This window comes from Eucyclogobius newberryi, unplaced genomic scaffold, assembly GCF_026437365.1.
Source record: "Eucyclogobius newberryi isolate DKJ021-1_F unplaced genomic scaffold, fEucNew1.0.hap1 SCAF_6, whole genome shotgun sequence".
NCBI lineage: Eukaryota > Metazoa > Chordata > Actinopteri > Gobiiformes > Gobiidae > Eucyclogobius > Eucyclogobius newberryi.
Genome location: NW_027316278.1, coordinates 34,106,392 through 34,131,545, shown reverse-complemented (window position 1 = coordinate 34,131,545; position 25,154 = coordinate 34,106,392). Strand labels below are relative to the sequence as shown.

The following is a 25,154-nucleotide window of genomic DNA, read 5'->3' as shown; positions in this document are numbered from 1 at the left end:
TTTTTTGCCTTCGAGTGTTGTTTTTGTGCCTTCTTTTGACAGAGATCTCCCAAATCAAAGCACGTTTTTCCAAGTGTTTTAGAATGGGTTGGGAGTAAATTAGTTCAACTTTGTTCAATTTGAATCAGTATTTTGGTTTAAAAGAACAGAATGTGTATTTTACCATTTTTATTCCAGAAAAAACAAACAAACAAACAAACAAACAAACTATGAAACCTTTTTGAGAAAATCTGTTTCAATCACTTTTATTTATTTTGTTCATTAAATGTTTTCGGTTAAATCAACACTTGTATTTTAAGTAGAACTCAAAATAAGAAAAAAATGGAATTTTTTAACAGATTTGTAGACTTCAGTTCCCAATTTTAATTTATTTTATTCATTAATATTTTACATTTATTTTTCTCAATCTATGGACTACTATGTGTTCTTAGTAAAGATTAAATGACTAATACATTTTTTTTGGACGTTAGATTGAACTTAAAAAATACTTAATATAGCTTATAAACTTGTCACCATTTACATTTTTTTGGTCCTTATGATTAGATTATGACCTGAATAATCACAATCATCGATTAACCTGATCATCTCGACATCCCTAATCCTGGGGTGTCGTTTACCATCACCAAAATGCCTAAAAGAGCGACCGTCACCTCAGCCCGGCGACGTTGCTTTCCCTACGGTGGCCCTTTTGGACCAGTTGTTGTTTTAGCTGATGTTTAGAGGCTCGCTGATTGGACTGGGCAAAGCAAACAGGCGCGTGTCGAGACCCGCACCTGTGTTGCGTGAGTGTGTGCGTGAGGGGGAGGACGCTGTTGTTTCAGAGGGTTCAAGAGCCGAGGAGGAACCTTTTGGGAGGAAATCCAAGCCGTGAAAGTCCGGCCCATCCGCGGTCACACTTCCAAAACGTGAACCGCGCTCCACCGTCGGGACCGGGACGTTTTTACACACAATTTCAACAGCGTAATCGACGAAAGTATCGAAAATGACACACTAAGCGATATTAAAACTGGTGTCAAAGCTAGATACTTATTTAAGTACAAAAGAAAATCACATAAAAAGGACACAATTGCGGTTTAAGAATGATTTTGAGCTTTATTTTGTGTTGGAATTGGACAAATTTGAAAGAGTTTGGACCAAGCTGGACCTTTATTATATCTGAAATGTGCCATGGTTTTGTTTCTTTGGATGTTCTTTTGTATTTTTACTTGTACCTTTGCTCTTTGGTCATGTTCTATTCTGTGTTCTTCAAGAAAATGGGAAGGAAATGATTTTTTGTCTATAGAAAAGAGCATTTTCTATTGTCATTGTTGTATTGACATTGGTATCGAGTATCAAGCCTGTTCCTTGGTATCAAATCCAGTTTGAAATGGTAATATTGATTGTAGATTTCTTTACTCACTAAACTTTTACTTATTACTTTATAACATGGTCATTTCTAGACACACTTCAGTCAAATATGATATGTGCAGTTTGTGTTGTCGCCATCGAATGTTTTCAATCAGTCAAACTTTTTAAGGTAATCGGACTGACACTTTCAATCCAAAATAATACTTCTTGTTCTTTCTTTATTAAACATCGTGATCTTGTTCTTGTTCTGATAAAGCTCAAGATCATTCCAAAACTGTTCAGGAAAGGTCAGATTTTGTCTTGTTCATGTAATTTTAGGGCAATTTTTTAATATTTATTGTCTGATTTTCTATCCTTTTTGAGTAAAACGAAAGAAAGAAACTAATTTGCGATTGTAAAGAAGGTTTTGAAGGTCTTTCTCAAAAGCAGAATCTGGTGTTGTTCCATCCCTTCTTGAGCAACCCTCTCGCTAAACTGTTATGAATAAGACGTGTCAAAGATTTTTTTTTACTTTTAAAACGACTCTTCAGTTCATGTCTCGAATCTCAAACTTTGCTGAAGATTTTGAGGTCTTCTAAGATCCTTAAAATATAAGGGCCTATGAGGTTTTTATAATTTTCTCATTTTAACTTTATGTGGAGTATTTATACCTGTTGTACATATCAATGATAGTTTTACACCAATCGAGCAGGTATTTGTGGAGAAAATGTTGCGAAATCTGTAGAAAATGACAGGAAGTGACATCACACTCTCATTCTAGTCAAGTTTATGCAGAATTTACACAAAAGAAACAACTTTTTGGACTCTAAGCATTAATTCAACAAAATAAACTCGCTCACATATATTTTCATTTGTCCAATAAAAAAGATTATAACTGCATTGTATAATCTATAATCCAATAAATTAGAAGAAAATGAGCCGAGGAGCAACACCAGTAACACAGGTTGGACCACTCATTGAACTAAAACACGGTTAAGATAAATCTATTTAAGATGTAGCTAAAAAATAAGATAAAATAATATTTTAGGTGTATAACTTTTACTTCCTGGTTGCCCGTTTTTTTGCACAGAAAAACCAGCAACCACCGGGGCAAAACTTATTTTTTTACTTTATTTGACAATAGCAATATGTATATATATATATATATATATATATATATATATATATATATATATATATATATATATATATATATATATATATATATATATATATATATATATATATATATATATATATATATATATATATATATATATATACATATGTGTGTACATATTGCGTGACTTTATTTTGTTGAATTAATGTTTAGAGAGTCAAAAAGTAGTTCAATTTTCTGCATAAACTTTGGATGGAATGAGTGTACCTGCTGTGATGTCACTTCCTGTCATGATGATTTCTCAATGGTTTCGCCACAAACTGACATTTGAATGTTGTAAAACTATCATTTATGTGTACAACAGATATAAACACACTAAATAAAGTCAAAATTAGAAAATCATAAAAACCTGTCATACGCCCTTTAAGGATTGTTTTCAGTCCTACTACGTTTTACTTTCAATATGTTTTTTTTAGGACATAAAAAAGGAACCGGGGCAGGACCAGAGTGAACTTTAGGTAATTCAAGAATAAAATAAGGGCGTGGCAACCAAAGAAAGGAAGATACTCCAGTTGAGCTATTAGTTTGCTGACTTGCTGAGTTTTGCAGTTTAGCTACACTATGTAATGTTCCAGAGTATGGCATTAAACCTGTGCATCTCCATGGAGACGAGTAGGTGATGCCACAGGGCCGAGTTACAGTTCAGATCTGTGGCGAGTCAGAATGTTGGTTCTTCAAGTGGTTTTTGTGGACTAAAACGCCCGTAATCGACTAAATGCGAGACAAGTGCGTTTAATGCCAAACTGCGGAACATCTGAAGGTCGAGCAGGTGACGTGCACGCCAAGAAAAGTTACACAGTGCACCTTTAATGAAACAAGTAGGTAATACAGTTTTTGTTAAAATAAATATTTTTTTCTTGGCTTGAATTTGTTTCACCAGAATCCGAAAAGTTCCACACTGCATCCGTGGCATTAAGAGAATGTAAATCAGTTTTAGATTTGGCTTCTTCAAGGTTCAGATCCTTTTGACAGATGTAGTAATACTGGTTCAAAATAAATGTACTGTCGACAAAATATAAACAACCCTAAACCACAGAACCACCAAAAATCTGACCGTTATCTGGACTTCTCAGATGATCGAAATGTCTTGCAATTTCGTTCTGGTTGTTCGCACGTGGGATGTCGCTGTTAATCGATATTCATGATTATTCAGGTCACAATATAATTGCAAAGACTAAAAAAAATATGATTGGGACATTTTTAGAAGAAACACTTTTATTTTTTTTTAATTCAATTTATAGAAAACTGACAATTATTTAACTAAATCAATTAAAAGAAATGTGTCAATTCTAGATTGAAAATAAGAACACTTTTCTAGACTTTTCTGCCCAGACTTTCCTCAAAAAGTAAACTTCAATGAAAACAAGAAGGAAAGAACATTTAGGATTATATTGTCACTTTGGTCGTGTTGTTAATTATCGTAAATCATTTTTAAATCGCAATGTATACTCTCAGACACAAATACCTGCTCGTTTCTTTTAAAACTATATTTTTTACATGCAACAGGTATAAATACATCAAATAAAGTCAAAATTCGAAAATCGTAAAAACCTGTCATACGCCCTCTTTAATACATTTTGGCAACTCCTTTCACGCAAACGAAGCGGACAAACGCGCCTCGGTAAACTCCCCGGTCGTTTATCACCGACGGAGCTTCAACGGATTCTTCAAACCTGCGGGGACCGGCCGTGGAGTGGAGAGAGCGTTGGGAAAACAAGCGGAGAACTTGGGAGGAGGAAGAGGGATGTTGTAAGAGAGTGAGAAAGAGGAATGGGTCCAGGGGGGGGACCGACGGAGACGAGCCAGAACCGCGAGAAAGCAACAGTTGCGTTTGCGGAGAGGACGAAGACGAAGACGGAGGGTGGAGGAGTTTTCTTTGGAGGTGGAGCTCAGATCAGGCGGTTCAGATCGCCTTCACTTGGCGGCAAAGGTGCAGAGCGACTTTATTGAAACGTACAGAAGAAGAACAGTCACGGTTCTGCTCCGACAATGTCCAAATCCAGTAAATTTATAATGATTATTCACGTTATCGTCCTGTTTGTCTGTGAAGCACTTTGAATCCCTTTGAGTACAAACTGTGCTCTACAAATAAACTGGCCTGGCCCAGCGCTCGCTTCCATCGGTCCGGGTGTGGAGTGAAGGAATAGTACACTGTAAATACCTAATACTTCAATCATTCATTCAATAAATGTCTTGGTTGAGGTTCAAGTCCAGCACTAAACGTGAAACGTAACCACAAACATTCAGAAATATGCCTTGTTTAGAAGATTTTGGAAGAAGTTTTTGTTCTTTTAGAGGTCCAGTAGTTTTAATTATAAACCATCTACTTCTAATTCTAATTTTGAACCGTTAAACTTCTCTTTAGTGGAGGATTACTGTCTGAACTACTACTACACTTTATAATAATTACACTTTTAACACAGACTTACTTTATAATGAACAAAATGTTTATTCAGGATGATTCAGGCTTAGTAACTACCTATTTAAAGCCCTCTCCCCTTAATTAAGTCGTTACTAAGCCTGAATCATTCTTAATAAACGACTTCATTGTGAATTGCTTTATTAAGGCTCATTAAGGTGCAGTCATCATAAATTACTGTGCATATTTCAAAGTACCATAGCTTCCCAACCCAAATGATTTAACCTTTACACCAGTAATAACTTTGTGTAACTGCAATACACTCATAATATTGTTTGAAAGCGTGCACATAAATCCACCAAACATTCACGTTTCTGGATTGTTCTTAGCAATAGCGGGGGATTTCCACATGTATTTCTTATTTCAGTCCAAACCGTTTACGCCTGAGCGGCCGGTGGTCTCCTGTGGGATAAAGGTACAGTATCTGAATGTTTATGTATGGAAATAGATGGTGGAGGATGGGGGACGGCGGGACGGGGGAGGATAGAGGGGGGCACGTGATGAGTGACAGCCCAATATGTGCACTGGGCTCTTGGCTCCTTTGGCTGAGAAAGAGCCTCTTTTCATGGTAAAAGGACCACACAGGCCTGAGACTGCAGACATCAGCTGTTGGGATCCGTTTGGGCGGACGGGACGAGGGCCCAGCGGGGGGCACTGCAGGCACAAAGAGGGCTTACATTACAGTAGGCTTTGGGCCGCGGGACCGGAGGCTACGCTAACGGGAGAACAAATGTATAAAGTGTTCGACCTTGACTCAGATGGAACAGTTGAACGTTTTATAGGTCCAAACTCCCGATATCTGAGAATCCATCTGGACCGGCTCTCAAAGACTGGACCAATCGCACTGCAGCATTGTGGCTTGGGGGTAGAGTCAAAGGTGAAGCGCCCCAAATGACCCAAAACAAACTGCGTCCGAATGTCCACACTCGTCCCCTGACCCCTCGTTCACTCCACAGTCCTGCACTATTTTGCAGACTTTATAGTGCATTCAGTCACGGAGCGATTCGGACACTGAGCTCGCTAGTTTTTCCTCGCCGCGGGTCACGTGACTCTGGCGTCCAAGTGGAAAAAAACTTGTTAATAAATATTGGTCAAATCTGTCTAGCACACGTAGTTATGGACTAATAATCACTATACAAGTCATGGATCTCACATTCATCAACAAACGGACTGGATCATTCAACTTTTTGCCTGTGATGGAGACTCAAGCTAAGCTAAGCGGCTAACGCTAGCAACTTGGTGGCAACACAAAGTTTATTGAAGAGCGTTTTTTTTTTCATATTCTCGAGTCAACAGTTTGTTTAAACAGCTCTTCTGCTTCATTCAGTCGTGTTGTGTGGGACATTTTGAGTGCATTAGTTTTTCAGCTGCTGGACATTCGGACAGCACTAAAAATGGCGCGAGCCCTAAATAGTGCCCTCTGTAGGAAAGAGTGTGGACATTCAGACTCTGGTAATCATTGCTTTTCTCACAACTGAATTTAAGCGATGTTTCATTTCTCCGCTTGTTCCGCCGTATTTGTTTGAACGTCCCCATCTCGAGAGCCGCTCCAGATTGATTAATGTGTTAGTTTTATGCACTCGGTGAAGCAGAAACACTGTGTAGCAACGTACGTATTTCAAACGACTTTAGCAATAATCTGAGCGCATTCCAAAGATAATCCCAAAGCTTGTGTAACGTGTAACCTACAAATTTTCTTTTAAAGTATTCAGACATTTGTACAGGCTAGTAATGGAGGTGTGTAAAGAGTTGTGCTAACAGTGTGCTAACAGTGCTAATCTCCGCCGCATCTCGCCTCGTCCCAGTGTTAATGGGTTTAAATTCAGATCGGAAAAAACAGTGACTTCAGTGGCTCAATAAACAGCCAGTGTTTTCTTAAGCTTTTCACACCTGGACTAGACTTTAACAACAGGCCTTTAACAAACACATGGACCGGACAACTGGGACTGACCAGAGAGAGAGGGGGAGAGAGGCCTACTGCCACAGCAACAACTACCTCTATTATTATTACAACTATTACTACTCATTAGTCATTGTCAACATAAACATTTACTCTAGAAATGTTAGAACAAGTCAATCGTTCATTTTATATCGACCTTGTTTTATGGCGCATACGTTCGCGACTAACACACACGACTTTGACTTCCACATCACATCTCGCCGCGCTCGGAATTGGTAGCGGACGGGTTTGGCTCCGTTACCATGGTCGCAGCGAGGGCCAGAACATTCCTCCCACCTCATATACGCGTTAGTATCATTTATAAGACGCTCTACAGCCAGGGTTTGTATGTATGTGTATATGTGTGTGTGTGTGTGTGTGTGTGTGTGTGTTTACTGCGGCCCAAATGCAGCTGGCTATAAAAAGGCAAATTCCTGTGTAAGGTCAGGTCAGCGGCGTCCTGGAGGCTTTGACGCGGCGCTACTGCAGAGCTCACATCGCTCTCTTTCTTTAAGCGTTTGTTTTGTCCCGTCGGCTTTATCGGACAGGACGGTTTTATTACTGTTTTGCACTGTTTTATTATTATTATTATTTTTATTGAACCTTTATTTAACCTGGAAAGTCCCATCAAGTCCTGTAGACGTGGGACCATATTAACATTTTATTATTATTATTATTATATTATTATTATCATGGCCAAAATAAAGGCGAGTAGTGATAGAGGGAATATTCAGGATGATTTGGTAAAAAATAGTTTACAAAAACATGGTGGTTTTTGAGCAAAATTCAGACTTTGGGGGAAGAATTTCTTTATTATTTGTGTTAAAGGGCACAGATTAAAGGTCTGTGTAGTTTATATTCTCGAAATTGTTACCTAACGCCCATTTTACTTTGTTTTTTAAAACAACAAAATAAATCGAATCAAAAATCGAGGTCAATTACTATGAGAAAGATTCTAGGTCTATCCCAGATCGTCCAGCTCTACAATAGTATCATGAATGTTCAAAGAAAAAAAAAATATTGATGGTTTTAAAATGTTATGGATAGTCACATCAATACTTTCACTATCATGAAGAACTTCCATGTTTAAACAACTATTATTGAGTTGGACCAAATTGTTTATTGTCCCGAGAGTTAAAACCTTTCATGTCAAATACAAAAATCAATGGCCAATTGTTACAGGTCTTTCAGAAGAGCAAGGAGGACATTCAGCAATTTAAAATGCGGTTAAAGTGACCGGTTGGACGACTCATTGAACCAAAATGACGCTAAGATAAATATATTTAAAATGTTGCTAAAAATGATACATATTTTATGCCTGAATATAATTTTTTTTAGGTTTATAATTTTGGGAGTGTCTACAGTGCCGCGGCGCGCGGCCGAAACTGCCATGTTATCTTTGTGCCGGCCGCGCGCCGCGGCTCCTGAAACTGCGCCGCTATTTGACCGCGTTTTAGCGCCATTTTAGACCGCGCCGGGTTAAGGTTAGGGTTAGGGTTAGGGTTAAGGTTAGGGTTAGGGTTAAGGTTAGGGTTAGGGTTAAGGTTAGGGTTAGGGTTAGGTTTAAGGTTAGGGTTAGGGTTAGGTTTAAGGTTAGGGTTAGGGATATGGTTAGGGTTAGGGTTAAGGGTTATGGTTAAGGTTAGGGTTAAGGTTAGGGTTAGGGATATGGTTAGGGTTAAGGGTTAAGGTTAGGGTTAAGGTTAGGGTTAAGGTTAGGGTTAAGGGTTAGGGTCAGGGTTAAGGTTAGGGTTAAGGGTTAGGGTTAGGGTTAGGGTTAAGGTTAGGGTTAAGGTTAGGGTTAGGGTTGGGGTTAAGGGTTAGGGTTAAGGTTAGGGTTAAGGTTAGGGTTAGGGTTGGGGTTGGGGTTGGGGTTGGGGTTAGCCATGAGGCTATAACGGGCTATAAGGGAAATGCCGCGGTCCCTGAAACTCCGGCTCTCCAGCCACGGTCTACAATTTTACCCAGCAAACACTGGGCCAAAACTCATCTAATGTCACAATTTGTAAAATTTGACATATAAATATTCTTATGAAAGCACCTTTTTATTGTTGAATTATTGTTTAGAGTGTCACATTCATTTTATTTCTTTTGTGTAAATTCTGCAAAAACTTTGGATGGAATGAGGTGTGATGTCACTTCCTGTCATTTTCTGCAGATTTTTCAAATAGCTACTCGATTGATGTAAAACTGTCATTTCTATTTACAACAGGTACAAACACACCGAATAATGTTAAAATGAGAAAATAATAAAAACCTGTTTGTGTTTTGCAGATTACTCCCCGATCTGCCCTCCCTGCGACAACGAGATGAAGACCGACACCATCCTGGAACATATGTGTGCCAGTGAATTTGGTGAGCGCCTTACACACGCACACACACACACACACACACACACACACACACGCACACACGCACGCACACACGCACACACGCACACACGCACGCACACACGCACACACGCACACACGCACGCACACACACACACACACACACACACACGCACGCACGCACACACACGCACACACACACACACACACACACGCACGCACACACACGCACGCACACACACACACACACACGCACACACACGCACGCACACACACACACACACACACACACACACACACGCACGCACACACACACACTTCGCATCACTGTGGAACCCAAATGTCGTATTCAAGCCCAATCACCAGCTGACATCTTGAGAAAAAAACTTAATTTATAACGAAAACATATTTTATTAAAGGTTGAATGGACGATTTTTTTGGCCCAAATCTGAGTCTCATTTCCTCGTGGCGTGGACTGCCGATTAGTCCTGCCACGTATCAATCATAGGACGACGCACCTACCGCTCACCTGCAGCCACGTGTGGCTCGTCCCACGAGAGCAGCACGTTTCCGTGTGTCTAAGCGCATTGATCTATCATAAAATAGTTCCCTCAGTGTACAGGACAAAATGAAGACGGAGACAGACTGTTCGAGCTGACTCATAAGGAGACGGAAATCTACGGGAGACGAGAGATGCGATGCGATCCGTCGCGCTAATAAACAAACAAACGTGTGTTTATTAGCGCACAATTTGAAAATGGATGGATGGATGGACGTGTGTGTTGTATCAGTCCGCACGGGGGAGTGCACATGCGCACTTCCGCCTGCGTTCTCAAATCGCTGAAAAATCGTCCATTGCACCTTTAAGAATGATTACGGTTTAATAATCACATAAGTAACACTCTAAACCTAATTTCCAACCCTAAACTTAATTAAGTAGTTACTAAGGTAGAATCATGCTTAATACATTATAAGCTCGTTATGAGTTAATTCTTTGTTAAGGCAAATTAAGATGTAGATTTATAAAGTGGTAATCTTGGTAATCTTTTCAAATTAAATTAGATATTTTTAAGTTCAATGGAAGGAAATGTGACAATTTTATATATCCTTTCTGCTCAACCGTCCCTAAAAAATGTAATTAGACACATCTTAACTTTGAAGCTAACAACAATTTATTTGGGCTCATTTGAATCCTTAAATATGAATTAACGTGGCCATAATATTTAACTTTTCAAAATAAATCCTTACTTTTTTATTGTTTTCCGTGGCAAAATTCTACTTTTTTAAACATATTTTTAAAAAGTTATTTAGTACAATTTGCATGCTAGAGACCAGAATTGTCTTCTTTGTTTTAACTCAACCGTCATGCATCTTGAGGACGGTTTTGTAGATAAGCGTGACTGATGGGATGGATTCTTCTCTCTTTGTGACCATACAAGGCTCTTTCCCCCACGCAATTTCCCTCTCATCTTTATCTGCAGCTTTGTGGACGAGCTCTGTGAATGTCAAATGTTTATGTGGTCCAGGCTCCTGGCTCGTCTGCTCCACCCCGCGAGCTTCTCGGTCCAGAGAAAGATCCAGAAGTCCAGGTCTAGAGCTGATCTTAAGACTGTGAATAGTTGGAATACTGGAGTTCATCGCCCTGTTCTCGCTCCTGGACGATGAGTCTGTGGACCGTCATGTTGTGAGCTGGTTCAAGTCCTGGCTCAGTTCATATTTAGTCTGGATTTTGCCCCGGCCCAGTTCAAGGCTGATCCCAGTCATTGTAGTTTTAGAGGAAGGTGTTTGATGATGGGACTTCCGAAGAGTAGGATGTTGGTTTGGTTCAGTCCTGATTTAAACCTGGTTTAATGATGTTTTGTCCCACTTTAGTTTAGTTTTACACTGAGGAAGGGTTAGTCGTACCAATGAATTTGCGGTCCTACTTTAGTCCAGGCTTAATCCAGTTTACACTTGGTTTATCCCTGATTTAGTCCTGTTTGCTCTTGGTTTATCCATGATTTAGTCCTGTTTACTCTTGGTTTATTCCTGATTTAGTCTTGTTTGCACTTGGTTTATCCCTGATTTAGTCCTGTTTACTCTTGGTTTATCCCTGATTTAGTCCTGTTTACTCTTGGTTTATCCATGATTTAGTCCTGTTTACTCTTGGTTTATCCCTGATTTAGTCCTGTTTGCTCTTGGTTTATCCATGATTTAGTCCTGTTTGCTCTTGGTTTATCCATGATTTAGTCCTGTTTACTCTTGGTTTATCCCTGATTTAGTCCTGTTTACTCTTGGTTTATCCCTGATTTAGTCCTGTTTACTCTTGGTTTATCCCTGATTTAGTCCTGTTTGCACTTGGTTTATCCCTGATTTAGTCCTGTTTACTCTTGGTTTATCCCTGATTTAGTCCTGTTTACTCTTGGTTTATCCCTGATTTAGTCCTGTTTACTCTTGGTTTATCCCTGATTTAGTCTTGTTTGCACTTGGTTTATCCCTGATTTAGTCCTGTTTACTCTTGGTTTATCCCTGATTTAGTCCTGTTTACTCTTGGTTTATCCATGATTTAGTCCTGTTTACTCTTGGTTTATCTTTGTGCCGGCCGCGCGCCGCGGCTCCTGAAACTGCGCCGCTATTTGACCGCGTTTTAGCGCCATTTTAGACCGCGCCGGGTTAAGGTTAGGGTTAGGGTTAAGGTTAAGGTTAAGGTTAGGGTTAGGGTTAAGGTTAGGGTTAGGGTTAAGGTTAGGGTTAGGGTTAGGGTTAGGTTTAAGGTTAGGGTTAGGGTTAGGTTTAAGGTTAGGGTTAGGGTTAGGTTTAAGGTTAGGGTTAGGGATATGGTTAGGGTTAAGGGTTAAGGTTAGGGTTAAGGTTAGGGTTAAGGTTAGGGTTAGGGATATGGTTAGGGTTAAGGGTTAAGGTTAGGGTTAAGGTTAGGGTTAAGGTTAGGGTTAAGGGTTAGGGTCAGGGTTAAGGTTAGGGTTAAGGGTTAGGGTTAGGGTTAGGGTTAAGGTTAGGGTTAGGGTTAAGGTTAGGGTTGGGGTTAAGGGTTAGGGTTAGGGTTAAGGTTAGGGTTAAGGTTAGGGTTAGGGTTGGGGTTGGGGTTGGGGTTGGGGTTAGCCATGAGGCTATAACGGGCTATAAGGGAAATGCCGCGGTCCCTGAAACTGATTTAGTCCTGTTTACTCTTGGTTTATCCCTGATTTAGTCCTGTTTGCACTTGGTTTATCCCTGATTTAGTCCTGTTTACTCTTGGTTTATCCCTGATTTAGTCCTGTTTACTCTTGGTTTATCCCTGATTTAGTCTTGTTTGCACTTGGTTTATCCCTGATTTAGTCCTGTTTACTCTTGGTTTATCCCTGATTTAGTCCTGTTTACTCTTGGTTTATCCATGATTTAGTCCTGTTTACTCTTGGTTTATCTTTGTGCCGGCCGCGCGCCGCGGCTCCTGAAACTGCGCCGCTATTTGACCGCGTTTTAGCGCCATTTTAGACCGCGCCGGGTTAAGGTTAGGGTTAGGGTTAAGGTTAAGGTTAAGGTTAGGGTTAGGGTTAAGGTTAGGGTTAGGGTTAAGGTTAGGGTTAGGGTTAGGGTTAGGTTTAAGGTTAGGGTTAGGGTTAGGTTTAAGGTTAGGGTTAGGGTTAGGTTTAAGGTTAGGGTTAGGGATATGGTTAGGGTTAAGGGTTAAGGTTAGGGTTAAGGTTAGGGTTAAGGTTAGGGTTAGGGATATGGTTAGGGTTAAGGGTTAAGGTTAGGGTTAAGGTTAGGGTTAAGGTTAGGGTTAAGGGTTAGGGTCAGGGTTAAGGTTAGGGTTAAGGGTTAGGGTTAGGGTTAGGGTTAGGGTTAAGGTTAGGGTTAGGGCTAAGGTTAGGGTTGGGGTTAAGGGTTAGGGTTAGGGTTAAGGTTAGGGTTAAGGTTAGGGTTAGGGTTGGGGTTGGGGTTGGGGTTGGGGTTAGCCATGAGGCTATAACGGGCTATAAGGGAAATGCCGCGGTCCCTGAAACTGATTTAGTCCTGTTTACTCTTGGTTTATCCCTGATTTAGTCCTGTTTGCACTTGGTTTATCCCTGATTTAGTCCTGTTTACTCTTGGTTTATCCCTGATTTAGTCCTGTTTACTCTTGGTTTATCCCTGATTTAGTCCTGTTTACTCTTGGTTTATCCCTGATTTAGTCCTGTTTGCACTTGGTTTATCCCTGATTTAGTCCTGTTTGCACTTGGTTTATCCCTGATTTAGTCCTGTTTACTCTTGGTTTATCCCTGATTTAGTCCTGTTTGCACTTGGTTTATCCCTGATTTAGTCCTGTTTGCACTTGGTTTATCCCTGATTTAGTCCTGTTTACTCTTGGTTTATCCCTGATTTAGTCCTGTTTACTCCCTGTTAGGATCTGGTTTAATGCCTTCCTCCTGGTCCAGACTCAGGTTCGGTTTGGTTTAATTTTACACAGAGCTGGGAGGGTTTGGTGGGACTAAATGTTTGGGGTTTGATCAAGATTGCATCCACGTTTGGCCCTTGGTCCGTTAGTCACAGTTTTAGTCCTGTTTTAATCAGGTCCTGGCTCAGTTTTACGTGGAGGGAGGGTTCGGTGGGACTAATGGACGGGGTTGTTAAAGTGTTTAGTGGCAGTTCCTTAAAGCAGTAAAATGCTTGTTTGTTGTGGTGTCTGGGGCGAGCGCTGCAGTAGCTCCACTGGGGCGAGCGCTGCAGTAGCGAGCGCCTCAGTAGCTCCACTGGGGCGAGCGCTGCAGTAGCTCCACTGGGGCGAGCGCTGCAGTAGCTCCACTGGGGCGAGCGCTGCAGTAGCGAGCGCCTCAGTAGCTCCACTGGGGCGAGCGCTGCAGTAGCGAGCGCTGCAGTAGCGAGCGCTGCAGTAGCTCCACTGGGGCGAGCGCTGCAGTAGCTCCACTGGGGCGAGCGCTGCAGTAGCGAGCGCCTCAGTAGCTCCACTGGGGCGAGCGCTGCAGTAGCGAGCGCTGCAGTAGCGAGCGCTGCAGTAGCTCCACTGGGGCGAGCGCTGCAGTAGCGAGCGCTGCAGTAGCTCCACTGGGGCGAGCGCTGCAGTAGCTCCACTGGGGCGAGCGCTGCAGTAGCGAGCGCTGCAGTAGCTCCACTGGGGCGAGCGCTGCAGTAGCTCCACTGGGGCGAGCGCTGCAGTAGCCAGCGCTGCAGTAGCTCCACTGGGGCGAGCGCTGCAGTAGCTCCACTGGGGCGAGCGCTGCAGTAGCGAGCGCCTCAGTAGCTCCACTGGGGCGAGCGCTGCAGTAGCGAGCGCTGCAGTAGCGAGCGCTGCAGTAGCTCCACTGGGGCGAGCGCTGCAGTAGCGAGCGCTGCAGTAGCTCCACTGGGGCGAGCGCTGCAGTAGCTCCACTGGGGCGAGCGCTGCAGTAGCGAGCGCTGCAGTAGCTCCACTGGGGCGAGCGCTGCAGTAGCTCCACTGGGGCGAGCGCTGCAGTAGCCAGCGCTGCAGTAGCTCCACTGGGGCGAGCGCTGCAGTAGCTCCACTGGGGCGAGCGCTGCAGTAGCGAGCGCTGCAGTAGCTCCACTGGGGCGAGCGCTGCAGTAGCTCCACTGAGGCGAGCGCTGCAGTAGGGAGCGCTGCAGTAGCTCCACTGGGGCTCGGTCTTACTTTTATAGAGCAGTTCATCAGATTTGAATCGAGATCGAAATTCAGTCTTTCCCAATCGTACCTAATCGGTTTGGTTTAGTTCACCAAGAGGTCCGCAGTCTTTTGGTTTGGATTTCCGACTTTGGAGGAAGAAGTTTTGCCGATTATTTTTGAACATAAAATGTTTACGTTCACGGAATTACAATTCAAAGCTGTTTATATGGAGACAAAATAAAACCCAATGGAAAATCTAATGAGGAATAAAAACAGAACAATAGCACACACTTGAAACACACTACTACTACTACTACTACTACTACTACTACTACTACTACTACTACTACTGCTACTATTAGGCATTTACTACAAGAAATAGTCATGCAACGAAGCAAAAACAAAATTAAAATAAAAACTTGAAGAAGACAAAAGTTCTGGGCTTTGATCCTTATCTACAGCGGCCTCGTCCACACGCCCTCTGCACCGGACGAGCCCTCAAAGCTTTTAAGAGCACTGACTTTGTGTCTGAGCCTAAAATATAACACTCAGACAGGCTCCTTAAAACTGTCTGCAAGTGGGCTAACGTTTATTAGCATAGTCACTAGCATTAGCCAGCTGCTGACGACCTGAAACAAACAGCTCAGCCTCATTCTGGAGTGATCTCTGTAAGTCCACTGGTCCCTCCTGACCACAGGCACACATTTCTGAACAAACAGGGTCTTGGGGGATGTGACAGAAGAGCAAGAATCCTTTGTTTTCAGACTTTTTGTTAGCACAGCCCACAGTGAACATGCAGCGTTTGTCCTCAAGATGGCAGTAGCAATGAGTGTGTGTCACGTCACTTCGGACTCATGACTACTTCTACTTGCACATTGTCTACTTCTACTACTGAAATGGCCACTACACTGTAAAACCACAATACTATGACCACTACTCAGCTCCTCCTCCTTCTGGCCAGTGCTTCTGCTCCTACAAACACAGTGCCTACTTTTAGTGTGTGTGCGTTTCTGCTCAACGACCCCATTAGCAGACTGAACGTTAAACATGCGTTAATGGCTGCGCCCAAATGTTCACACCGTTTTATTCGCAAGGAACATTTTAGTGGCGTCCGAAAGTCCCGCAGGTGAAATAGTAGTGGACACAATGCACCTGGAAATGTAAAGTCCAGCGCTGGTTACTAAACCAGTCAACAGGGGAAAATAACTGTGGACAGCGACACGACTGAATGAAAGCAGACCAAGAGCTGTTTTAACAATGATTTATCTTGGTTCCAATGAATGAAAGAATACATAACATAATTACAAATATTTCTCATTTGCAGGGTATTTTAATTGCCATAAGATAAGATAAGATATGCCTTTATTTGTCCACACATGGGGAAATTTCGCTGTTGCAACGCAAGTAGATACAGAAGAAAAGAACAGATAACACTCTTAATAGAAAATCACTCTTACAAACAAAACCCCTATGTACAGAACCTCTCATATTCTTAAATATATACACACATTATGACTACAACACTGCTGAAATGTCAACTCTCTTGTTGTTGGACTTTGGGCTGATGGTCCCGGTGTCTTTGGGCAACAGTAGCTCAGTTGGTAGTGATCGTCCTCAGATCTGAAGGTCGCCGGTTTGTATTTTGCTCTTGCTTTTTGTCAATGCTACGACGCAGCTTTCTGAGATAAGTATATTCGTGATCGTTTAGAAAAATTTAGTGCGCAGTACATCACCACTAGCGCTGTTCATTTGGTCCTGGTGTGAGCCTAGTTGATGAATGTAGACTTGGTTTGGTCCTTTTCTAGTCCTGGTCCAGGTTTAGTGACAGTTTTAGGCCCAATTTTAATGTGGTGATAAATCAGCTGGTATCCAAAGATTTGCTCATTCTTTTACCTCGATCTCTACCTCAGACAAAAAGTCAAATAATCCAGTGCGTTTTGATTTTTAAGAGTTCCATCTTGACTAAAACTTGCACGACAAAAATGACATTACAATTCAATATGCCTTAATAGCAGTTTTAACATCGTAACACATGCGGAAAAGCTTAACGTTTCCGTGGAAATGTACCTGGACGTGGGCCATTACATTAAATACATCAATTTAGGGAATAGGGAAACATTACGTTGACAAATTGTCGATCTCCTCCGTCCGGCGCTCGGCTTCTTAGTGTTGGACGTCGTACCTGTGTTTGTCCATGTGGAAGTGATTTGCGTAAAACACTTTTTAAAATGAACGGACCAAATGGGGCTAATGTGCTCAGCAGCTGTGGTCGTCAAAGTGAACGCCGAGGCGCAATATTCAGCTTTTTACAGGGAATTGCGGGTAAATAACTTGTTCTTCTGTCCGGTTCTGGTGGATAATGGAAGAAAATGTGCATAGAATAGATTTTTATGGGTAAAATGTGGCCAGTTAAAGACCATTTTTGACATAATGCGATGATTTATCTTGTTAAAATGGGGCGTGAACTAGTTTTTTGTTGATTTTATTGTATTTTGATGGAACATACGTCAAAAGGATGTCAGTACATTTTATTTGATCTTAAATTGAACATGTTCGTTGGCAGAGCTGTGAGGTTTTCAGATTCTTGCTTTCACGTTGTTGGTGTAAAATAAACGTATACTGATTATGCTTCTTTCACTAAGAAGCAGTTTAATTTGGCTAAATTAGACAACCTTAAAGTAATCTTGAATGTAATCACTTTTTTTTAGTATCAAGAACATTAAAAAATGACCAAAAACACCTGCCTAATCCAATCTGAAACAAATCTGAATCTGTTTTGCGTCGGTTTATACAATGTAAATCAAGCTCGGCTCTGCTTTTAGTTCCTTTTGCACCGAGAAAAGTCGCCTCTGTGTGTTTTTGCTTTAACTTTAACAGCTGTTTATTCCCCGCAGCTTCGCCCACAAATCCATAACTATGAAAAATGATATAATTATTCCTCTGCAGGCTTCACAGGATTCACGCTGGAATTCCCTAAAATATTTTAAAATCTGGCGTGTCGCATTCCTCTAGCGGCGATGGGGAATTAGACAGAATTTATGGCGAGTTTGAGGATGTGTCTTGTAATTTCAGAAATATATGAGCTTACACAGGCGTAGGTGAGGCAGACTGAAAAGCATTTAGGCAGCGGGAGGACGAATCAGCAGATTTAGCTTTGGAAAATACCCAAGTAACTTTTTTAAGACCGACTTTCTACCTATAAAGAGAGAATTTGTTATTGTTATATGTTTGTTGGCGGAATTTTTGTCATGTAAGCGTGATGCATAATCAGGACGGTTATTGTTTTTGTGGATTGTTGACTGTATTTTGTAGGATAAAAGTGTCTTCAGTTGTTAGCGGTGTAGCGTGAACTCTCTCATGACGGTCAGATTCTGAATGTGGAACTCAAACTCTACAATCACACAGATTCTGGTCGTGTAGGACGTTCTAAATCTCTCACAACTGGAAACGCCGTGTCCGCAGCTTTAGTCGTTTCCATTTGAAAACCTCTCAGTCAGACCGAACCCGCATTTGTTTGGTGTTCGCACAGGAGTCTCGGGTTTCATTTGTTTAGCGCTCGGGCCGGTCGTTTACCAGCGTGGCGACTGCACTCGGCTTTGGTCTCGCATCTCCGCTTTCCCCACAGAGCGGCCCGGATCATTCATGTGGACGAAAGATGGATGTTGTTTGCTCCTTTTTGTCATAAGTGTCTTAACTATGAGGACATGTGAAGATATACAGAACAAGAGGGAGAGCATAATGATTTAGGAGACGTTTCCAGGTTTTGGCTCGCGCCGCTCGAGTGGAAAGGCTAAACAACGGCGGCGGGAGTTAGCTTAGCATAGTCTAGCATAGCGTTCTCGGATATGTCCGCGTTGAGGTTATGGAGTTGAGCTATGTTTTGGAAATTGGGAAAACTGCTGAAGTTGAGTAAAAAAAAGAAAAATTGCTGAAAGAAGTTAGTTCTAGTTTAATCAGGGTGTGTTTAATCGACAGCCTCAATCTGATGCTATAGTTATAATTAGGTAGGTCAGATTATCAGGTTCATCGATAATTGTGATTATTCAGGTCACAATATAATGGAACCAAAGAACCAAAAGATAATAAACGTGACCATTTTAGAAGCAAAATTTTGTTCGATATAAAGACTTAAATGAAAATAACTTTTGCATCTGGCCATTTTTGTCATATTTTATTTTTATCTTGTCATTCAGAAAGTTAAATTTTGTAAAGCCAAATCAATTGAGGAACAGTAACATGTTAGACAATGGAAATGAAAGAAAATTCAAATTTCCCAGTCTGACCATTTTGGACGGGGAATTCTGAGCCTTTATAGATTTATAACAAAAAGCAGATAAACATTTGTTTTCAAGCAAATTGTCACTTGTAAAATAAATGTATTGTAATGCTTGTATCTGTTTGTCTCCAAGCTTTGCCTGGAATGTTTCACAGTATAGCATTTATCTGTCATACTCAATTACATTAAAAGGCACTTTTACCAAAGTTATATTGATTTTGTTTATATGATCATTTTGCACAAGGAACTTTGGCTGGATCTGGTCCTTTATTATTTATGTGATGATTTACTGAACTCTACTTGGCTCTCTAATATAGCTTTTTGCTGATTTATAAAACAGTGCACAGCCATGATTTAAGTCAAGTTCAATCCCCAAATCCACGTTTTGTAATATCTGAAAGTCTTATGACATACTTTGATCATTCATAATGCTTCCATTTACTAAAGCTTCACTTCCCAGGGCACTTTTCTCACTTAAGGCTCTCAAATCCCTCTTCAAATGAGTTTAACTAAACCGATTTTGACATGAAGACACTTTTTTTTTTACTATCACATCTCTTTTCTGCTCATTATAATACTAAACTCAGTCAGCGGTGTTTTTTGCCTAGCATTAGCAGGGCACATGGTTAGGATTAGGACAGTTTATCCGCACTCTCCAGTCTCTACAATGTAAGAAGATTTCGTGCTAGGTGATGTCAGAACAGCTTTATAAAGTAGAAGCGTTAGGCCACCCCTGTAGGTATTTAACTTTTGTCGAAAATCCGCTCTTAAGATGAACTTTCTTTGCACCTCTCGTTGTCAAGACAATTAATCTGCAACTCTAAGTTGCTTATACCAAAATAAAGCTCGGCAAGGAAAGTTACAAATAGGATCTGGGGTTGGAGAAATTGCCAGTGCTTTAAGAATTAGCTTAAGCATATTTGTTTTATTTAACCTTCTTTTATCCAGGTATAGGTCGATTGAGAGCCATTTCTCATTTACAACGACAACAGCCAGGTCAAGAGGCAGCAAAATACACGGATAAAACATTAAATCATTCATACATTAGACGATTTACTATGAAAAGTACTTGGTTTTAGTTTAGTTTTGTAAATGAAATGATGCTAACGTGACAACATGTGATAATGACGTGACGGCCAGTTGACGAGCGAATCCAGATCACACTGGTTAAAAAGGGCACTGATATAACTTTTGCTAGTACTCCATATACTGAAGTACTTATAAGAGCTGATACGCTGCAGTGCTGTGAGTTGAAAAGCTAACTTGGCAGGATGTCTGAGATGAGTGATGATTGAAAGTCGGGAATTCACTTTTGTTGGTTTTTATCAGAAGATGGAGGTTGGATATATTGTCGATTGTTGAAACTGATTTGTTGGAACGATTTGGAAGTGTTTAAAGATTGATTGGATGTGTACAAAATTGTGGCAGCCAAATATAAATGAATGAGGTAATTTCCAGCTGAGCAAGCGATGTCAATTTTATTTCAATTTTAAATAGGGTTGGACCCAGGATAGACCCCTGAGGGACTCCCATGGCTATAAGACGTACACCCACACATACAATCTGTACACTGTCAGGGATGTTACTTCTGAAACATGCCAAACAATCCTCAGAGAGACTTATATGTGTGAGACGGGTGAGCAGCATCAAGTGGAAGGCCAGTTCGCTTCTTGTTGACCGGTTTTTCAAAGGCCTTGGCTACACATGGCAAAATGGAGATATGTCTTTAGTATTTTGAACCTAGACTACCACCTCTTCTAAAATGAGGGATGCAGGCTGCAGATTTCCACTCTTGGGAGAACTCACGTCAAAAGTATGTGCCCATAGCTTCAAGAAAAAGGGATCTAGGGAGTCTAAACCAGCAGATTTGTGAGAAAGATCAGAACTACTTTTCAGGAATGGATTTTTATAGTATTCAGATTTTGCTTTGATACAAGATTGAGTACATCTGTTCCTAACAATTCCTGCCAATTAGAAATATTCTTTGATGCCTTTGCTTTGCGCCACAAGGAATGCTTTGATCGGATCAGGTCTGACAAATCTGTGCTAATCCAGGGACTAAAATGATTTTTGATCCTAACCTTTCTTAAGGGAGCATGCCTTTCCTGGATATAGATACATGTGTCCAAGCATTTCTTGTTTTATCAGCGCATGTACAAAGACACGTTCATTAAAGTGTGTTAACAGGCGTTTATAGATGATGAGAGGAGATCGTTTGACATTTGAATCGTTTTGGATACTGCAGCGGTCTCTAAGGCTCCAGCAGAAAACTCTGTACAGTACTTGTTGGGCCTGTTGGTTAGAATTATGTCAATTCATGTTCTCCGTTGATTTTCAATAGATTTATTTTGAAATTGTTTAAATTATCTGGGTGAGATTTAAATTGGGGTTGCACAGTGCTGGGTGGATTAAGCATGTCCCAATTTACCCAGTCCCAGTTACGCCACATTTCTTTGAAAGAATCATCTTCAGTAACAACATCTCAAAACATACTTCGATAGAATACATTGTCTTTAGAGTAAATAGCAACTTGTCTTGTTTTTATTGTCAAAAAATAGTACAACCAGGAATTAATACCTCAGAATTAGGCACAGATTTTTTATTTAGGCTGTGGCTGCAGAGCCGCGGCGCAGTCAAATGGCCCAGCAGTTTCAGGAACCGCGGCATTGCCATATAGCCTCATGGCTAACCCTAACCCTAACCTTAACCCTAACCTTAACCCTAACCCTAACCCTAACCTTAACCCTAACCCTAACCCTAACCCTAACCTTAACCCTAACCCTAACCCTAACCTTAACCCTAACCCTAACCCTAACCTTAACCCTAACCCTAACCCTAACCCTAACCTTAACCCTAACCTTAACCCTAACCCTAACCCTAACCTTAACCCTAACCCTAACCCTAACCCTAACCTTAACCCTAACCTTAACCCTAACCCTAACCTTAACCTTAACCCTAACCTTAACCCTAACCCTAACCCTAACCCTAACCCTAACCTTAACCTTAACCTTAACCTTAACCCTAACCTTAACCCTAACCCTAACCCTAACCCTAACCTTAACCTTAACCTTAACCTTAACCCTAACCCTAACCCTAACCCTAACCCTAACCTTAACCTTAACCTTAACCTTAACCTTAACCCTAACCTTAACCCTAACCCTAACCCTAACCCTAACCTTAACCTTAACCTTAACCCTAACCTTAACCTTAACCCTAACCTTAACCTTAACCCGGCGCGGTCTAAAACGGCGCGGCTCTGTAGACACTCCCTTTTTTTTAATAGGATTCTGAGATGACCAAAACTATTTTTTGATTAGCTTCATGAACATGGACTTTCCAATTCATGTCATGGGTAGAAGACCTAGAATGTTCAAATGCATCTACCCAAAAACTCTTTCGACTGCAGAATTAATTAAATCCCCCTATTTCAATTTCCATGAACCGTTATGTAAACTCTGGACAGTTCCCTAGTGTAGATAAATTTAAGCATCTTGCGGACAATTGGTATTTGATTGAAAATAGGCTATTACTTGGAGTTAGTGTTCACAATATCAAATGTTAGTGTTACGATTATTGTGAGAACAACTTAGCGATAACTCACGATTCTTGAGACTGTGACTAAACAACAGTGAAATCTGTTATTTTCTTTCATTCTCGTGGTCTGACATGTGACTGTTCCTCAAGTTTGTGCCCGGCTTTACAAAATGTGGTAACAGTGACAGAAACAGCCAGATAAATAAAATTTCGTTACATTTGGTCAAATTTTTTGGCTTTATATTGAACAAAAAATATTACATTTTTCTTCTGAAACTGTCACGATTATTACATTTATGTTCTTACGATTATGTTGTGACCTGAATAATCATCCCTACTTAGAGTGGGGTCTCCTCTTCACAGATTTGACTTGTAAATGGCTTGGTAGCGCCACCTGCTTGTGTGCATGGAGATGTGTAAATTCAATGCAATCTTGTGGAACTCTTTAATCACTGTGGTTTAATTTGCCAAACCATTTCCCCATGTATATATTTAGTGGTGCAAAGTAACATTAAGTACAGGTAACAATGCACTTAATTCACTCAAAATAAGTGTCATTTTTCAACTAACTGAGAGGTGATCACTGGAAGATGTGAAAGTATGTGCTCTTTTGAAGATTTGGGAAGACCTGTTTATTTAAAAGACGTGTATGTGGTTTTGTAGTGCTGTCCAACTTGTTAAACTAATGCACCCAGCACTTGTAACTCGGCCCATTAATCCCCCACGCACAATCAGCTTGAAAACACAAAAAGTCAATGCAGGAATCTCCTCTGACTGCCAACAACACGCCATGTCCACATGACTGCTTTGTTCTGTCGAAACCCACGCACCCACGTAGAGTTAAGTCATGTGTTTGTCTAAAACATGGGAAGCAATTACACCCGATATCGCAAGAAAACAGATGAAAAAAAATCGTAAATGAGCGCCGACACTTCCAGTAAGATGGTTTTCAGGGTAGAAGAATGCAGATCGGTTGCCAGGTCCGGGAGATGTTTTACACATGATTGGGCCGTGTAGATTAATAAAATGTGAGTGAAAGTCGCTGATTCATTCGTCAGCGCTCGGTGAGGGGTTTTCTGAGTGCTTCAAGGTGGGGAAAATGGAATAAGAGCTCAAGTCACATCTGTTGGAGAAGAGTTGAAGACAGAATTAATCTTGGGTGACATGGTAGCGTTGTGGTAGGGACTGCCGCCACACAGTAAGAACGTTCTGGGTTAAAAATGAAGTCAAGGTGAGGTGTTGGAATCGGTGTGTCTGCGTAGGCTTCCTCTGGGTTCTCTGACTTCATCCACTTGTAAAACATCCTTGTAAATGGGATCTTGATTCTGACTGGAAAAGTAAAGGTTTATGAAAAAACTCGTGGTGTTGGTGGTGTCCTTCAGAGCAAAGAAATTGGTATTGATTTCATGTGAATTAAACCTCCTGACAGAACCTTTCCAATTCATTCCAAGTAAAACATTCAACTTCCAAAGCAGGCACAACCACCAAAACCATATCCAGTGCAAACCCAACCAGAACTGCTTTATTTACAAGGACAAACAAGATCTAACCCAGGTCTAAACTCTGACTTGGTTGCACTTTAAACCTTTTGACGATTGACTTGATAACAAACCAATTTGTGTCTTTATTTCCTCAGCGTTCAAGGCCAAAATCAAGGAGGTGAAGCGCGAGAACATGGACCGCAAGGTGATCCTGCAGAAGCGCAAGAAGATCATCAAAATGGGCACGCTGAAGAAGAAGGATCTGAAGAAGTTGGTGTTGAACCTAAAGAACGGCGCCGACTGCCCCTGTCAACAGCTGGACAACCTCACCCCCCAGTACCTCATCATGGGCCGCAAGGTGGACCAGCAGTTCCTCCTCACCGGCATCCACAAATGGGACAAGTCCAGCAAAGAGTTCAAGAAGACCATCAAGAAACTCAAGACCTACAAGTGCCCCGCATTCGAGAACGTCTTCTAATCCAATCACGGCGACAAAAAAATGATGGACTTGCACAAACGTAAAAGCGGAACTCAGTAATTTCTGGTCTACGACAAATGAACCGTTTTAGAGACTGCGATGAGGGATTGGCTAAACTTGGCGTACGAGTGTCGCCGACCTGGTGGCATTTTTGAGGATTTTATCAGTTTATAGTGTTATATATCCTCAATAGAACACACCTGGACTTTAGTTTCATTGACGCATGTCTTGGGTAATCGTGCATAGTTAGTTCTCCTTCTCCAGAACTTTAATCAATGAAACTCCTCTGTGTTTTTGAAGAGCACACCGTCACCAAAGTCTTTTTTTAATCGTGTCATTGCACAGATTGACTCTCAATTTAGTATTATTCACAATAGTTTCATTCAAAATACTTCAGTTTTCAGTGCACCATCAGATGCAGCCCTAGCTCCCTCTTCTTGTGTTTTAAATAATGTAATTTCAAGACACATATACATTATTTTAAGTGATACTACAGTAAATTCTAGAGTATGCAATGATTAAAATGCCCAGGCAATGGGTTAGCTAAACGGCAAGCTAGCATTGGTTTTATTTCTCGATATTCACTTTTAAAGAAATGTGTTAAAATTACTGA

General features: G+C 41.1%; 1 protein-coding gene across 1 annotated transcript in view; it reads left to right on the top strand.

The window, feature by feature from the left end:
• The window catches only part of LOC140347590 (secreted frizzled-related protein 1-like), a 28,090-nt gene extending 3,503 nt beyond the window's left edge, over positions 1–24,587 (top strand). Inside the window, exons 2-3 of the mRNA XM_072434107.1 lie at positions 9,139–9,219; positions 24,219–24,587. Of these exons, the coding sequence (XP_072290208.1) occupies positions 9,139–9,219; positions 24,219–24,541 (404 nt within the window). The 3' untranslated portion in view covers positions 24,542–24,587. The remainder of the gene's footprint in view (positions 1–9,138; positions 9,220–24,218) is intronic.
• The last annotated feature ends 567 nt before the right edge of the window (positions 24,588–25,154 follow it).